The sequence below is a fragment of the Lolium rigidum genome, chromosome 6 (genome assembly GCF_022539505.1).
Source record: "Lolium rigidum isolate FL_2022 chromosome 6, APGP_CSIRO_Lrig_0.1, whole genome shotgun sequence".
Lineage (NCBI taxonomy): Eukaryota > Viridiplantae > Streptophyta > Magnoliopsida > Poales > Poaceae > Lolium > Lolium rigidum.
In genome coordinates, this window is record NC_061513.1 from 187,049,302 (window position 1) to 187,067,000 (window position 17,699).

Sequence of the window (17,699 nt, forward strand, 5' to 3'; positions counted from 1 at the left end):
AATCACCCCGTGATCATCATCACCACCGTTGCTTACTGAGGAGATCGGGCCACCCCATATCATCAGGTGCGGCGCTATCTGCCCAACACACTGCCCTTGAATCAATTGATCCACCCAGAATTTGAGCCTTTCTCCATTGCCTAGCTAGCACTTCGTCGCAGCTCTGAACACATCCTCTGCAACTTCAGAATGGCAAACTGCTGCCCCTTCCACGGTTTTTTCTTTTCTTCCATCTCCATCCATCGCCATCTCATTCGCAACGCCATGTTTAGAAATCTCAAATTCTTGACGCCAAGCCTGTTAGATTATTAAGCAATTTCCGTGTGAGTTTAATTACCGAAAGCAACATTACAGATGCACAAGCATACTTAACCACACACATCAGACTAAGCACATGCATCAGATCTAAACATGGAACAAGTAGCAGTGCAAGGTAGGAGAGGAAAAACACGTACATCGCGACCGGGAAGGTCGCACCAGCAGCACCACCACCACCATGGTAGTTGTTGATGTCGCCCATGGTGTAGTCGGAGTCGTCAATGAAGCAGTCGAATCGGCAAAGAAGAGCACGAACAGCAGCGAGCAGTCGCGCCGAGACGCTCCCCAAAAACCTTATCGTCCGTCTCCCGGTGCAGGATCTCAACGGATGGGGTTTCGGAGGCCTGCTCTCCCGGACGGCTGTGTATGCAGTCGTCGGGATGGGGAAGACTAGAGAGTAGCGCAGCAAAAGGAACTTCGTGTGAGAGACGAACTAGAGAGTTCTGAGAGCTGTTTTCTCCAGATCTGATCTGTCTCCTTGTATAGCCTGGGAGCAGAGCCGACTAGGCTTCCTTGAGTGCGTCTCGAACTCGAACTCGAGTCACGAAACGCGACGTGCGTGCGTGCGTGACGTGTCGTGACGTGCCGTGCCGAGCCGAGGCGGGGCGGGCGGAGGAGGAGGAGTGCGCGAGGGCTCCTTCTATTCTCACTCACTTGGAAGGACTAGAACATCAGCCCTTATATATCACTCCAACTCTCTCCCAAGTAGCAATGTGGGACTAAACTTTGTCCCCCAAGGCTGTCCCAAGCTGCCAACGTGATGGGCCTTGAGATTTCAGGAATTGTAGACTACATGGGCTGTCTTACTGGGCTGCAGCCCATCTACATTCAACAATCCACCACCAGATCTCATATGCACAACAGATGATACATTAGTTCCATTCACTGTTTAGTATACCTGCACTTCAGTGGAGACTGTTAAGTTGAACTTCCACCTAGACAAGGAGTTACGCTTGACTACAACTGAACAATGGACTATGCCTTGAATTGTCAGTCTATGTGTAGCAAGTTTCACTCAATGTCGGCACGGTACTAGGCTACCATAGCCTTCCCCTCGGGTGGAGCTTATAAGTCATACTCCTCGGCCCTTCATGAGCTTACTAGAGATTCACCCAAATCTCCCACACTATGACCAGTAGTGTCACTCGTATAGGTGTGTTCTTCAAAGATCGCCTTGTAGGACAGTGTCTTCGCTCATCAAGAGCCGCTCAGAACACATTAAGATATTGTCAACATGCCTTACAGTAGCTATGAGAGAATTGCATCTGCAACGGAGTGGGAGTATTAAATTTTCTCTCAACTCAGTTGCTCCGGTTTGTTTTCCCGGATCCTAGTTCACGGAATTTCCGATCACATAGGTTGGGTTACCCCCTCGGCAATTCAGGTGGGTCTCAAACCCATCTCCCTCGATGCAAGGTCTATCATGTTTCTTGATAGTCCTTTTGTGAAAGGATCTGCCAGATTTTTAGCACTTTGGACATAATCTAATGCTATCACTCCGGAGTTCTTCAGTTTTCTGATAGACTTCAGTCTCCTCTTGATATGTTTGGAACTTTTCATATTATCCTTAGAAATTTTCACTTTGATAATCACAGTTTGATAATCATAGTTCATGAGGATGGCCGATATTGGTTTTTCAACCATAGGCAAGTCCATCAAGAGCTCACGAAGCCATTCTGCTTCGACAGTAGCTGTATCTAATGCTGTGAGTTCTCCTTCCATAGTTGACCTCGTTAAGATGGTTTGCTTGCAAGACTTCCAGGAAATATCGCCACCACCAAGAGTGAAAACATATCCACTTGTGGCCTTCATCTTAGCATCTGAAATCCAATTGGAATCACTATACCCTTCAAGTCCTCTTGGATACCCGGTATAATGAATTCCATAACTCATGGTTCCCTTTAGATAGCGCATCACTCTCTCAAGAGCATGCCAATGATCATCTCCCGGGTTGGCCACAAACCGGCTAAGTTTGCATACGAGCAAACGAGATATCGAGCCTCGTAGCGCAAGCTAAACACATGAGTGAACCAATGATTTGAGAGTATCTCAATTGATCTTTAGTTGACTTTTCATTCTTTTGAAGCAAGACACTAGGATCATAAGGTGTGAGAGAAGATTTGCAATCAGCATAGCCAAATCTGCTCAACACCTTCTCAACATAATGAGATTGCACAAGTGTAATCCCATTATTCTCATCTCTCAATAACTTGATGTTTAATATAACATCAGCTTCTCCAAGATCTTTCATCTCGAAACACTGAGATAAGAAGGTTTTGACCTCCTCAATCACTTTGAGACTTGTCCCAAGAATTAGTATGTCATCCACATACAAGCATAGGACAACTCCCTCACCCCCACCATGGCGGTAATACACACATTTGTCAGCTTCATTAACAACAAAGCCCACAGATGTCAGAGTTCTTTCAAACTTCTCATGCCATTGTTTGGGTGCTTGTTTGAGACCATACAAAGATTTCTTTAATTTACACACTTTCTTTCTTGACCTTGTAGTACAAAACCATCAGGCTGTTCCATGTAAATTTCCTCGTCCAACTCTCCATTTAGGAAAGCCGTCTTAACATCCATTTGATGAACGAGAAGATCGTGTGAGGCAGCCAATGACAGTAGTACTCGAATGGTGGTCAATCTCGCCACAGGTGAGTAGGTATATAAGAAATCTTCGCCTTCCTTTTGGGTATAGCCTTTCGCTACAAGCTGGGCTTTGTACTTCTCAATAGTACCATCCGCTCGAAACTTCTTCTTAAATACCCATTTACATCCTACAGGTTTGCACCCATAAGGACTCCCACGTTCCATTAGCCAAGATGGAATCCATCTTGCTTTGAACCGCTTCCTTCCAGTAGTCTGCATCAGGAGATGCGAGAGCTTCTGAAATGGTAGTGGGAGTATCATCCACAAGATACACAATGAAATCATTACCAAAAGACTTTCCAATCCTTTGTCTATTGCTCCTTGTGGGAGCTTCATTGTCATCTTCATCAGAACCTGAACTCTCATCATCAGATTTCTCATCAGACTCCATAGGAGTTTCATGTATTGGATCAGATTCCCAACTAGACATGCCATGCATATCTCTCATAGGAAATATATCCTCAAAGAATGTAGCATCTCTTGATTCAAAGATGGTGCCAACATTCATGTCGTCCACTCCAGATTTCACCACAAGAAATCTATAAGCAATGCTATGGGCATCATAGCCAAGAAAGACATAGTCCACGGTTTTTGGTCCAAGCTTTCGCTTCTTGGTGATTGGAAAATTCACTTTAGCCAAACAACCCAAGTTCATAGGTAGGGGAGTGTTGGTCTTTTCTTTTCCCATTCCTCATATGGGGTAATCTCTTTATTCTTGGTTGGAACACGGTTTAGGACATGACATGAAGTCAATATAGCCTCCCCCACCATTCCTTGGATAAACCCGAAACATCTAACATGGCGTTAACCAAATCTGTTAGAGTACGGTTTTTCCTTTCCGCAATCCCATTGGATTGTGGGGAATTGTGAGGCGTCCTCTCATGGATTATACCATGTTCCGCACAGAATAAATTGAACTCGTTAGAAAAGTACTCTCCACCACGATCGGACCGAACCCTTTTTATCTTTCTTTCAAGTTGATTCTCAACTTCAGCCTTATAGATTTTAAAGAAATCAAGAGCCTCATCTTTAGTTTTCAGTAGATACACATAACAATACCTAGTGGAATCATCAATTAAAGTCATGAAATATTTCTTTCCACCTCTTGTCAACTCATCATTCATCTCACATAGATCTGAATGTATGAGCTCTAGTGGTGCCAAGTTTCTTTCCTTCGCAGGCTTGTGAGGCTTGCAAGGCTGCTTTGCTTGCACACAAGCATGGCACTTAGAGCCTTTGACAAAGCTGAATTTTGGAATTAAACTCATATCAGCAAGCCGTGTCATACAACCGAAATTAACATGACAAAGTCGTGAATGCCAAACATTAGTTTCATTAACACTAGTGCTTACATGGTTCACAACATTATCACAGAAGTCTTCTAGAGAGAAGCGAAACATTCCCTCACATTCATAGCCCTTTCCAAGAAAAGTTCCATACTTAGACAGTACAACTTTATTGGACTCAAACACCAACTTAAACCCATCTTTCATAAGACGGGAGCCACTAACCGAGATTCTTCTTGATAGAAGGGACATGCATCACGTTCTGCAGTTGCACGATCTTTCCCGAAGTAAACTTCAGATCTACCGTGCCAACACCACGAACAGTAGCATGTAACCCATTCCCCATCATTACTGAGGAACCTCGGACCTGATAAGAGGTAAACATGGAGATGTCAGCACACACATGAACATTAGCACCTATATCAACCCACCATTCTGTGGGCTGAAACACCGAAAGAACATTAGATAATATATTACCATACCCTGTAGTTCCTTCACCGGTGTTGCCAATGACCATGTTGATAGAATTTGAGTTCTGTCCAGCCTGACCTTTCTTTCCTTTGCGTTGTAGACAGCGATTAGCCCAATGGCCTGTCTCGCAACACACCTAGCAAGGATCTTTCTTCTCCGTTTTCCCCTTCTTCTTGAAGTTGGTAGTCTGGGAGACTCCCTTGTTCTTTCCCTTGGACTTGTGGGCATTTTTCTGTACCATATTGGAAGTAGAACGTCCCTCGGTTCCTGCGGTGTATTTGTCTTTTGCCTCGCCTTCTCCTCAACATCCAGAGAGCCCATGATATTCTCAACAGAGAACTCATGCCTCTGATGTTTCATAGAAGTGGCAAAGTTCCTCCATGAAGGTGGAAGCTTAGCGACCATGCATCCCGCGACAAACTTGTCCGGTAGCACACACTTGAGGAGCTCAAATTTCTTTGTCATGATCTGTATCTCATGAGCCTGTTCTACCACATATCGGTTCTCAACCATTCTGTAGTCATTGAACTGCTCCATAGCATACAGTTCACCTTCGGCATCGGCAACACCAAACTTAACGTCCAGTGCATCCCACAGTTCCTTCCCATTTTGGATGTGCAGATAAGCATCAACCAACTTGTCTCGAAGCACACTTAGGACGGCACCCACAAAGATTACGGTGGCATCCCCGAACGCTTTATTCTCTTCAGGACTAAGTGGACCTCTAGGAGTACCTTCCGCAACTCGGTGCACACCCATAGAAGTGAGCCACAAGAGGGTCTTATTCTGCCATCTCTTGAAATGAGAACCCGTAAACGGGCTCGGTTTGAGCGCAGCAGCAAAACCAAACGGTAAAAATTGCCTAAGGATATAAGGTTTTTTGATTGTTAGATTATTAAGCAATTTCCGTGTGAGTTTAATTACCAAAAGCAACATTACAGATGCACAAGCACACTTAATCACACACATCAGACTAAGCACATGCATTAGATCTAAACATGGAACAAGTAGCAGGGCAAGGTAGGAGAGGAAAAGCACGTACATCGCGACCGGGAAGGTCGCACCAACAGCACCACCACCACCATGGGAGTTGTTGATGTCGCCCATGGTGTAGTCGAAGTCGTCGATGAAGCAGTCGAATCGGCGAAGAAGAGCACGAACAACTGCGAGTAGTCGCGCCGAGACGCTCCCCAAAAACCTTATCGCCCGTCTCCCGGTGCAGGATCTCAACGGACGGGGTTTCGGAGGCCTGCTCTCCCGGACGGTTGTGCACGCAGTCGCCGGGATGGGGAAGACTAGAGAGTAGCGCAACAAAAGGAACTTCGTGTGAGAGATGGACTAGAGAGTTCTGAGAGCTGTTTTCTCCAGATCTGATCTGTCTCCCTGTATAGCCTAGGAGGAGAGCCGACCCGACCGCGTTGCCACGCGTAGGAAGCCAGGGACACGCGGCGAACATGCACATGCAGGTCGACACGTACCTAACTCAGTTGGTGCACCAAGCAAAAATTTAGGCTTCCTTGAATGTATCTCGAACTCGAGTCACGGGCGCGACGCGACGCGACGCGACGTGCCAAGGCGGGGCGGGCGGAGGAGGAGGAGTGCGCGAGGGATCCTTCTATTCTCACTCACTTGGAAGGACTAGAACAGCAACCCTTATATACCACTCCAACTCTTTCCCAACTAGCAATGTGGGACTAAACTTTGTCCCCCAAGGCTGTCCCAAGCTGCCAACGTGATGAGCCTTAAGATTTCAGAAATTGTAGACTACATGGGCTGCCTTACTGGACTACAGCCCATCTGCATTCAACAAAGCCCGTCATATGCTTTTGGCAAGCAAACCATGTGCCAGGCGATGATGCACTGTCCTTTCCTAGCTTCCATTGATGCCGACCAGAAGAAGCCACGGAGCAGCTTGTTTATGTACGACTACTTGGACTATGTTTTTCGCTCTGCGCCCTTAATCAGATTTTTTTAACATAATTATACCTCTTTATTCATTCATAATGGATGTTACATCATTGACAAGTATAGGTACAGTAAAATGTGAGGGTTCGTCTAACCAAAATTGTTGATCAGACCCCGTACCTGCTAGCCTGGCTAGCTAATTCATGCGATACAACAGAATTTGCTTCATGGAAATTGTGTTCAAAGTCAAACTGAACTGTCAGGAATTCAGACTTCAACAGTAGCTATTAAAGGTTGTGGAACAAATCCAATCCCTCGTTAATGCACAAGCGAGAGGGGTCCGATTTCCATACGAGACGGTAGAAGTTGGACGGGTTGTGTAGAATTAGCATAGAATTAGGCGGACGCACGCAAAGCAAATATCAGTTGGTTTCGGTGTGGAGTAGCGAAATAGCGGTCCGACTCGGTGCGTGGGGCAGTATTCCATATATTGGAAGCTGTGAGCTACGTACGTCCTATGAGCAACAAGTCGATCGAATCGACTCTAGATCGACGTCCCGGCCGGTATCGCACGCAGCTCGATCGATCTCGCCCAACGCCACGGCGAAGAAGGCCGGCAAATATACTCGCGGAGTTGACGATGGCAACGACGACGCGTTTGATCCTGTTGGTGATTACCGTGTCTCTGCTGGTGCTACAGGTCGCCGCCGTGCCGGCGGCGGCAGCGCTGGGTGGCGGCGTTACGCTGCATGTGGATCGTAAACAGGTGCGAATAATACGTTTCTGTGCATGTTGATTGTGACGAAAAATATTTAAGTATCATAAGCTAATACGTGTGGCTTGCTGCAGGTGATGGTGGACAACGGCGTGGTGCAGCTGACCTTGTCGAGGCCTGCGGGGCGAATCACCGGCGTCCGCTACGGCGGGGAAGGAAACCTGTTGCACTACTCCAAGGGCAAGGGGGGCAAAAACACAGGCGGCTACTGGGATATGGTCTGGAACATCCCCGGGGCTCAGCAAGGACTCTCCACCACGTACGTAGCTCACTTATAACTGCATGGATCAACTTAATAATCTTTGACACCTATACAAAGCTAATTCACTCATCTCATTGCAGGCTTGATGGCTCGGAGTTCAGGGTGGTGACCCAAACCGAAGAGCAGGTGGAGCTGTCCTTCAGGAGCACCTACGACCCCGCACGCGGCAACGGCGTGCGGCTCAACATCGACAAGAGGTTCGTGGTGCTCAAGGGCAGCTCCGGGTTCTATACCTACGCCATCCTGGAGCACGCCGCGGACACGCCCGCCATAGACATCAGCCTCGCCCGCATCGCCTTCAAGCTCAACACCGAGAGGTTCAACTACATGGCCGTCTCCGACGGCATCCAGAGGTACATGCCCAGGGACAGCGATAGGGAAGCGCCTCGCAGCTCGCCGCTCGCCTACAGGGAGGCAGTGCTGCTCGTCGACCCCTCGGACCCGCAGTTCAAGGGGGAGGTGGACGACAAGTACCAGTACACCTTGGACAGCAAGGACAACAGGGTGCACGGCTGGGTCAGCAGCGGCCACCCCAACCCCATCGGCTTCTGGCTCGTCACCCCCAGCAACGAGTTCAAGAGCGGCGGGCCACTCAAGAGGGACCTCACCTCCCACGTCGGACCCACCTGCCTCAGCGTGTTTCATGGATCACACTACGTCGGAGACGACATCGCGGCACGCATCAAGGACGGCGAGTACTGGAAGAAAGTCATGGGGCCCGTCTTCGTCTACCTCAACTCCAACCCGCCCAAGGGTGACCCGCGGGCGCTCTGGGAGGACGCCAAGGCGGCGGCGGAAGCCGAGGCGGCCAAGTGGCCCTACAGCTTCCCGGAATCGCCTGATTTCCACAAGGCCGGCGAAAGAGCCTCCGTCACCGGCAGATTACTGGTCACAGACAGTCACGTGAACATGCCTGCTCGGGCAGCTTACGTTGGCCTCGCCGCTCCTGGGCAGCCGGGCTCCTGGGCCACGGAGAGCAAGGGCTACCAGTTCTGGACCAGGGCGTCCAACACTTCCGGCGAGTTCAGCATCGACAATGTCCGGGCAGGAGACTACAACCTCTACGCGTGGGTCCCTGGAGTCCTCGGAGACTACATGCACACCACACGTGTAACGGTCACACCCGGTTAGTATAGTTTTGCTGACTTGATTTGATATCTTTTATAGAACAGGCCTAACTGACTGTTTTGGTAACGATAATCTCTTCTTATCAAACAGGTCATGCAATCAACCTTGGCGATCTTGTGTTCGAGCCTCCGAGATCCGGACCGACGCTGTGGGAGATCGGTGTTCCTGATAGGAGCGCGGCGGAGATGTTTATCCCCGACACCGACCCCAAATACCCCACCAACAAGCTCTTCCTCAACAATGACAAGTTAGTACTTACTCCTAAATCCTAATTCAGACATCATCGTTACGTGCAAATCGGAGATATAGCTTTTGTTCTCATCGGCTAATTGGACTGGTCGCAAACAGGTACAGGCAATATGGTCTATGGGAGAGGTACGCCGAGCTGTACCCGACAGACGATCCCGTCTACACCGTCGGCGAAAGCCATCACTCCAAGGACTGGTTCTTCGCGCATGTCACAAGGTAACAATATACTGATTACTACCATTAACTCCATGCCAAGTTAATTACCCACGACATAGGTAATAACGTGGTTGATTGATCTGCTGTGCAGAAAGGTGGGCGACAGCATTGTACCAACAACGCGGCAGATACAGTTTCACCTCGATCATGTGGTGCCAGACGGAACCTACACCTTGCGCGTTGCTCTTGCGGCCGCTCACATGTCCAGATTACAGGTACTACTAGCTGCTGATCAATCTCACAAGCTAGCAATTAATATACTCTATCAGAATAATAATGGAGTGCACCGTTTCATCTTCAACCTGCTGATCGGTCGTGTGTTGGATTGTAGGTCCAGGTGAACGGAGCGGCGAGACGTGGTGCGGGAACCTTTGGGACGCCGGCGTTCGGCGACGGCAACGCGATCGCCCGGCATGGCGACCACGGCACGCAGTGGAGCTTCGAGTTCCCAATCAGGGGGAGCCTGCTCCGGCAAGGCGACAACGCCATCCAAATCACGCAGACGAGAGCACTCAGCATCTTCTTCGGGGTCATGTACGACTACATACGGTTAGAAGGACCTGCCGGTTCTCGCTAGGCTACGTCATAGTTTGGGAGGGGCGTGGTAGACGGCCGTACATAGCTTGTTGCTGTGCATAAGTGGATGGTACATTCTGTTAGATATAGGATTAGCTTACGATTAGCTTAGGTATTAAGCTAAATAGGTGGTTACTGTTTGGCAAAAGCCACGCGAACCTTGTAGTTACCGCTTTATTGGCGCATGTTCGGATTATATATATATACCCACGTTGTTGATCAATAAATTAGAGGTTTAATTCTCAGATCTTTCACATCAAACACGTTATCACACACTTTGTTCTCGAATAGCACGATAGCCCACCGAAAACCATCCTAGGCAAGGGTGAAGGTTGCATCCCAAAATCGCTCCGGCGCGCTGGAACAACTAATTCCACCACCAGCGGTGTCACGCTAGTCACAGCGGAGGAGCGGCCTACTCGCCCGTATCAGCGAGGGTTGCCTGGACTCCTATCCCGTGGGCACCAGCGGCACGGCGCAACGCGCAACAACAATACATGTACCTCGGCGGAAGACCCACGCGCACACCCGCGGCTGCGCCCACGGTCTGGGATCCCCAAGACCGCGGCCTCCCCACAATGTGGCGGCGTAGCTATGGCAGGGGCCAACGGCCGGCGTTCTGTGGCACGACATGCACCTTCCATCTGTCGGTACGGCTTCACGCGGCAGCGTACCCTAGCAAACGGTGCGACCGGCGCAGCGATGGCCTTCGGCCTTGGCACCAGCATCAGTCACGGGTCACCCGTGGATATCGTGTGTTCCATGGCCACGCGTGCCTCTTGCCGATAAGTAATGGGTAGGGTATGAATATGTTATTATATCCTTAAGTAACCCACGGGTCACCCGATTAATATTTTTAATTAAAAGATTTGCTAGTTCTGCTAGCTGAGAACTAAGCTTAGTGCTCAGTTAAGTTGCGGTCCATTGGATTGTTTAGTGTTTCAAGATACGTATATATCGCATTTAGCCCGTGCGTGTGCCGTGTTGTTGTCCGATCTTCTGTTCGTTGTTGGGCCGTTATATGGGCTTTTCCCTGTCCGATGCGCGACGTGTTTTCTAGTGTCTTTAATTGCTCGTTGTTTCCGTATGCAAGTTACACGGTCCCACTCGCTGTTCGACTCTGTGCAAAGATTCTTTGGCTGGCCGAGCAAAGTAACAGAAAAAGAACGAGATGAAGCTGCTTCTGGCAAGTTTTGAACACACGACTTAATAAGCTACTAATTGACACTAAGGCTACGAACCACTTGTGTCATATTTGTTATCACGATAGAATTTTGTATGCGCGCATTTCAATATACCTTTTTCTATGTTTTTGTTCCTGTTTCTTTTCATTTTTTCTTAATAAATTACATAAAATTTGTTGCTACACATAGCAATGGTTTAATTTTTCTTCATGTTGGATTTTATTTACCTTGACCTTTTTGTTTATTTTTTTTAGTAAAGTCATAAGTACATTATTTTTAGTCTACTAAAGTTCTTGTTGGTACAAATAATATCCTCAACAATTCTTTATTACATTGTTATTTTTATATTTTCTTATTTTATTGGTTTTACTAATTCTTGGGCGGCCTAGATTAAGTTAGAGCTCGGTCAACTTCCGAACCATTGGATTGTGTCGTGATTTTGTGATAACGCGAGGAGTTAACACTACCCAAGTGGGTTGTAACCGAGTTTTTTCTTAGTTGTAAGTGGGTTGCGGCTGAGATTTTCAGGGGAAATTTTCTGGTTGCAAGTGAGGGTGCAACTGAGTTTTCATCAGGTGCAAGTAGGGTTGCAAATGAGACTTAAGTGGGGTGGAAATGAGATTTTACAGTTCAAGTGAAGTTATAACTGAGATTTTCTAGCTGCAAGTGGGGTTGCAACTATAATTTTATATTTCTCTAGTGGGGTTCTGATGAGCGCAGATTGCACACTGTTGGGGAACCCAAGATGAAGGTATGATGAGCACAGTAGCAAGTTTTTCCTCAGTAAAAAACCAAGGTTTAATCGACTAGTAGGAGAAAGGCGTGACTTCTGAAGGTATTGCTAGCTGACTTGTGGCAGGGCGCACTACCGGCGTCAGCAACACCGTGAAACCTGCACACAACACAACCAAAATACTTTGTCCCAACTTACAGTGAGGTTGCCAATCTCACTGATTTTGCTGAACACAAAGGATTAAATGTATAGTGTGGAAAGATGATGTTTGTTTGTAGTGAACTTAAAGAGAACAGTGCTTGCAGTAAGTAAATAGAACATGATGATTTTATCAGTGTAAAAGAAAGGACTGGAGTCTATAGTTCACTAGAGGTGTCTCTTCATAAAGATAAATAATATGTTGGGTGAACAAATTACAGCTGAGCAATTGACAGAATAAAGACCATACATGACAAGATGATTACTATGTGGGCATTACAACATAATACATAGACCGTAATTCAACTGCATCTATGACTAATAATCCACCTTCCGGTTATCATCCGAACCCCTTCCAGTATTAAGTTGCAAGCAACAAATTATCGCATTAAGCAATGTAAGTAAACAATAGAATTATACATAGACAAAACATTGTTATTTCTCCCTAGTAGCAACAACACATCTACAATCTTAGAAGTTATTGTCACTCTTCAAGAAAACTAGAGGCATGAAAGTACTATCGAGCATAAATACTCCACCTTGAAGTCACAAGCATTTACTTGGCCAGAGCAACTACTAGCAACGGAGAGCATGCAAGATTACAAATAACATATGACAAGTGTATAATCGATCTTAACATAGTATTAAATATTCATCGGATCCCAGCAAACGCAACATGTAGCATTACATAAATATGATCTTGATCGTGATAGGCAGCTCACAAGATCTAAACATGAGGCATAAATTGGAGAAGACAACCATCTAACTACTGCTATGGACCCGTAGTCGAGGGGTGAACTACTCATGCATCACTTCGGAGGCGGGCATGGCAATGTAGAGGCCTCCGGTGATGATCTCCCCCTCCGGCAGGTTGCCGGGAAGAGTTTCAGAACCCTCCCGAGTTAGGATCTGCGATGGCGGCCGCAATGAAATTTTTCGTGGATGGAGGCTCGGGTGTTTAGTTTTTTCCGAGATCGTGAATAAATAGACGAAAGGGCGAGGTCGGTGGAGGTCATGGGGCCCACACCACCCCTTGGTGCGACCAGGATGTGGGCTGCACCTAGGGCTGGTCTGGCCGCCCTGTGGCGTGTCTTCGTCTCCCCTCTGGACTCCATCTTCGTTACGGTAAAATATGAACTTCGGCTTTGTTTCGTCCAATTCCGAGAATATTTCCTGTACAACTTTCTGAAATATAAAATAACAGAAAATAGGGAACTGGCACTGTGGCATCTTGTCAATAGGTTAGTGCCAAAAAATGTATAAAAGTGCAACGAAGTGTAAACAAAAAATATATAAATTGGTGTAAAACAAGCATGGAGCATCAAAAATTATAGATACGTTTGCAACGTATCAGCATCCTCAAGCTTAACGCCTGCTTGTCCTCGAGTAGGTAAGTGATAACAAAAATAATTTTTTAGGTGACATAAAGCCAACACAATCTTGATCAAGTTATTGTAAAAGCATTTGTGAGCCGGGATCAAAGTACTCTAAACATAGACATGATAGATATAATTCTAACAATAGAACTTAGCAACTATGTTATAACATGAGAAGTAACTCAAACAAAGGATCATGAATAATTGTGCATTGAAAGCAACTGTTTATTTTTTAGCATAGAGAAAACATAGCAAAGTGGTACTCAGCTTGTCCTTTATGGAGTAGCAAAACATAAATGCCAGAACACCTTTAAAGTTCAAAGGGTGACTAGATACAAGTAATTTGAGAACAAGCAATATCATAATCATGAATCGATCAATAATATATTTTGGTACTATGGACGTTATACTTAGAATGACAACTATGTTCTCTTAACTGGTGCATAAAAGAAAAAGATAAAGAATCAAGATAAAAGTAAAAGAAAGGTCCTTCGTAGAAGGAAGCAAAATTAACAAGTTTTATAAATCTTCCAAAAAGTATGGTACTCATTAGATTTGAGCTCTCATTACCTGTATCATAAGCATCATGAATGGTTAAAATTAATGTGAGTGCAAATATGAGTTATATGCTTGACAAATCACAAGTTGAAAATCTCGTGCCGCTTGAATACGAGTACCTAAACCTCATGCTACTCAACTTAGATCCCAAATAAGTTCTTGTCATTGTAAGCATACATGTATCATTGAGAACGCCAACGGGGTAACTCCTTCCCCATGATATAGGAGCATTCCCATACCAAAATGATAAGACAAACAGATAATGAGCATCTCAACAATCATTTTATTTACTATGGGCATAGCTTTTTATTGAATCATAGAATGCTCACTATGGTTCATTGTAAATTTCCACCATGAATGATGCATGGCTTAAATTGGCCGCTCAGGCGTTTCTCAAACATATATACAAACTCCATGGACTTATAGTTTCCATTTTATTTCACACCGCTAGGCATGCATAATTAAAAGAACATGATACAACTAAATAGGAATAAGTGCGATGTTGAAAGCGTGCCCCATGAAAGCATGGTTGTGCTAACTCCCAACTCGTAATTTGCAAACATATAATCTTCATAAGATAGTCACAATGGTTCAGGTTTATTAAGTGTAAGAAAGTAAATGTGCCATCAAGTTCGTGAGAGCTTTACTAAGTAATTTTCTCATGACAAGATTTAATTTGGAAGATGTATACAAACATGATGAATATACCTGGATTAGCAATGATGCTAGTAAGTATATATGGTGGACACAATTGGCAAACTTTGGTTTTTGGTGGTTGGATGCACGAGTAGAGCTCATACTCTGTACAGGCGAAGGCTAGCAAAAGACTGGGAGCGACCAACTAAGAGAGCAATAATGTAATCATGCATAGCGATAAAACAATATTAATAAAAGCATAAAGTGATATTACAAGTTAAAAACTAAATGATCATAGAAATTTTAGTTGACTGGTTGTAGTCATAACATGGTATAAACATGTGCCAAGTCAACCAATAAAGCATTAAAGTAGAGTACCACAATATTATGCTTTGTATGATGGAAACAACACATGATTCTTTCAATGGCACATTATGCACTCTCAGCTACTTAAGACAAGTCATGCTACAACAATAACTACTAAGCATATGATATGAATAACATCCAACATGACATGCCAAAGTTTATGCCACAGTCTAGACAAGCTTCATTTTGCATCACTATGAGAATGAAACATTTTACTCATCTCCAACACCAATCAACTTATTTGAAACAACTCTCATAGATAATAATCAATAAAGACCATAGAGCAAAACATACATAAATAAAGAAAACTAACAAGCTCTAAACAAAATATGAGTGGAAAACCAAGAGCTAAACGCAGTACTGGTAAACTACAACACTCGCAGAACAATAAGAGCGAAAACTAGACCATTCTATGCAATTAAAATGGAGCGTGTCATTCTCCAAAACAAATATGCTAGGATCCAATCATACGCTACAAAAAACAAAACAAAACTAAACTGAAAACAAAAATAAAGACGCTCCAAGAACAACACATAGTATATGAAGTAATAAAAATATAGCGCACAGAAAGATAACCTGATGCTTTGTTGATGAAGAGGGGATGCCCAAGGCATCCTCAAGCTTTTGACGTTTGTACCTCTTGGATATTTCTTGGAATGATATGGGCATCCCCAAGCTTGAGATTTTGTCCTACTTTATCTCATCACATCATTCTTCTCTCCCTCCACTTGAAAACTTCCTTCATACAAAACTTCACACAATTCTTATTAGCAGCATTAGTACAATCAAAATAACAACACTTGGGTTCAGTTCTAACATATATCAAAACATCCATTAAAACATTAGCTACTGTAGCAACTTCTTCAAAAAGTTCTTTCCTCAAAAGAACTAAAAAAGAAAGAGATTAAGAGGCAAATGCAAATAGTGGCAGCAATCTGTCAAACAGAACAGCGGGTAAAGATCGATCGTTTCAAAAATCTTCTATTGCTTAGATCGAAAAGTGTTCAACTAACGAAAGTTAGATAATAACCTGGGCATATGCACAAAAATTGGCAGCTCAAAATTTCATTCTATCTGGAAATACGAATTTTTATGGTGACAACACAGAATCTGTTTTCAGGACAACAACTTTCTCAAATCTTACTTTCTTTCTATTAGAGCCTATTCTTGGCACAAAAACAAATAAAAATGATAAGAAGAGATTATTATAGAGGTAATAACTTCCAAGACTCAACAAAAGAAAAATTACAGAAATAAATATGGGTTATCTCCCAAGCGTGCTTTTCTTTAACGCCTTTCGGCTAGGCGTAGAAAAAGAGCTAGCATGCCTTCGTCCCCGGCGCATGCCTTCGTCCCCGGCGCGCTCTCGAGCCCGGCAAGCTCGGCGCGGCGTGTCGCCTACTACTTCGACCACATCAACTACGACAATGTATCCCTCCTTCTGAGCGTCTTCCCGGGCTCAACGACGACAACGACCAAAACACCATCTACCTCACCTACGTTCTCCAAGGTGGCTGGATCACACACGACACCATCGACCACAACAACAACGGCTTCATCGACATAGGCATCAAGGGATACACACTACAACAGGATGCGTTGCCAAATGTCCATATAAGCGTTGGTAATGTCTACACCAACGGATCGCATATGCGTTGCCGTTGGTGGCGTTGCAAGTGTCTACGACAACACATATGCATGCGTTGGTAAACAACATGAAGAAGTGTTGTAAGGTAGCAACGCATATAGCTAGAGCCTAACAACAGTTAAAATGCGCTGGTAGTTACCCTACATGAATGTATTTTGAAAACGACAACACAAACCATTCCAAATGCTTAATAGATCAGCTAGATAGCTCGAACAAGTAATGGTACGTAGTGTATGCATGATATTATTCAATGTTGAGACTATACTTGAGGCTCAATATAATAAATACAATGGCCTCATATATTAAAGCAACTCTGTAGCGTTACAGAACATAGAACATGATACAATGAATACAAGATGTGAGGCTCGAGCGAGCAACGCGGAAAAAACCCAAATACGCCTCTCGGGTCGCCCCCTCCAGGCGACCAGGGGGGCGAAACCCTAGTCGCGCCGCCCCCGCCTCCCCCCACCGTCCTCTACCTCCTCATCGCCCCTAGAGGCGCCGCCGGGCTAAGCCTGCGACGCCGGTGAAGGGGGCGGCGGGGATCTGGGCCCTTGCCCCCCGCGCGGAAGATTGGTGGAGGAACTTGATACGTCTCCGACGTATCGATAATTTCTTATGTTCCATGCCACATTATTGATGATATCTACATGTTTTATACACATTATATGTCGTATTTATGCATTTTCTGGAACTAACCTATTAACGAGATGCCGAAGGGCCAGTTCCTGTTTACTGCTGTTTTTGGTTCCAGAAATCCTAGTAAGGAAATATTCTCGGAATCGGACGAAATCAAGACCCAGCATCCTATTTTTCCACGAAGCTTCCGGAACACCCGGGAAGGACCGGAGGGGGCCACAGGCCCACCAGACCATAGGCCGGCGCGGCCTGGGTGTGGCCCGCGCCACCCTATGGTGTCGCCGCCTCTTCGACCCTCTGACGCCGCCTCTTCGCCTATAAGAAGCCCCTGATACGTCTCCGACGTATCGATAATTTCTTATGTTCTATGCCATATTATCGATGATACCTACATATTTTATGCACACTTTATGTCATATTCGTGCATTTTCTGGAACTAACCTATTAACAAGATGCCGAAGTGCCAGTTGCTGTTTTCTGCTGTTTTTGGTTCCAGAAATCCTAGTAACGAAATATTCTC

The 17,699-nt window shown here is 45.4% G+C and overlaps 1 protein-coding gene across 1 annotated transcript; it reads left to right on the forward strand.

The window, feature by feature from the left end:
- The first annotated feature begins 7,275 nt into the window (after nucleotides 1-7,275).
- Nucleotides 7,276-9,842, forward strand: LOC124663637 (probable rhamnogalacturonate lyase B). The gene is made up of 7 exons (XM_047201309.1): nucleotides 7,276-7,401; nucleotides 7,485-7,669; nucleotides 7,753-8,798; nucleotides 8,891-9,047; nucleotides 9,149-9,265; nucleotides 9,357-9,480; nucleotides 9,597-9,842. Exons 1-7 carry the CDS (start codon nucleotides 7,276-7,278, stop codon nucleotides 9,840-9,842), a joined length of 2,001 nt encoding a protein of 666 aa, XP_047057265.1.
- Nucleotides 9,843-17,699: the final 7,857 nt, after the last annotated feature.

Bases quoted from the DNA above. Each gene is read 5' to 3' on its own strand.
- LOC124663637 (XM_047201309.1), top strand. From the start codon at position 7,276: ATGGCAACGACGACGCGTTTGATCCTGTTGGTGATTACCGTGTCTCTG. The intron at 7,670-7,752 runs GTACGTAGCTCA...ATCTCATTGCAG, and splicing joins CAGCAAGGACTCTCCACCAC to GCTTGATGGCTCGGAGTTCA. The intron at 9,481-9,596 runs GTACTACTAGCT...GTTGGATTGTAG, and splicing joins CTCACATGTCCAGATTACAG to GTCCAGGTGAACGGAGCGGC.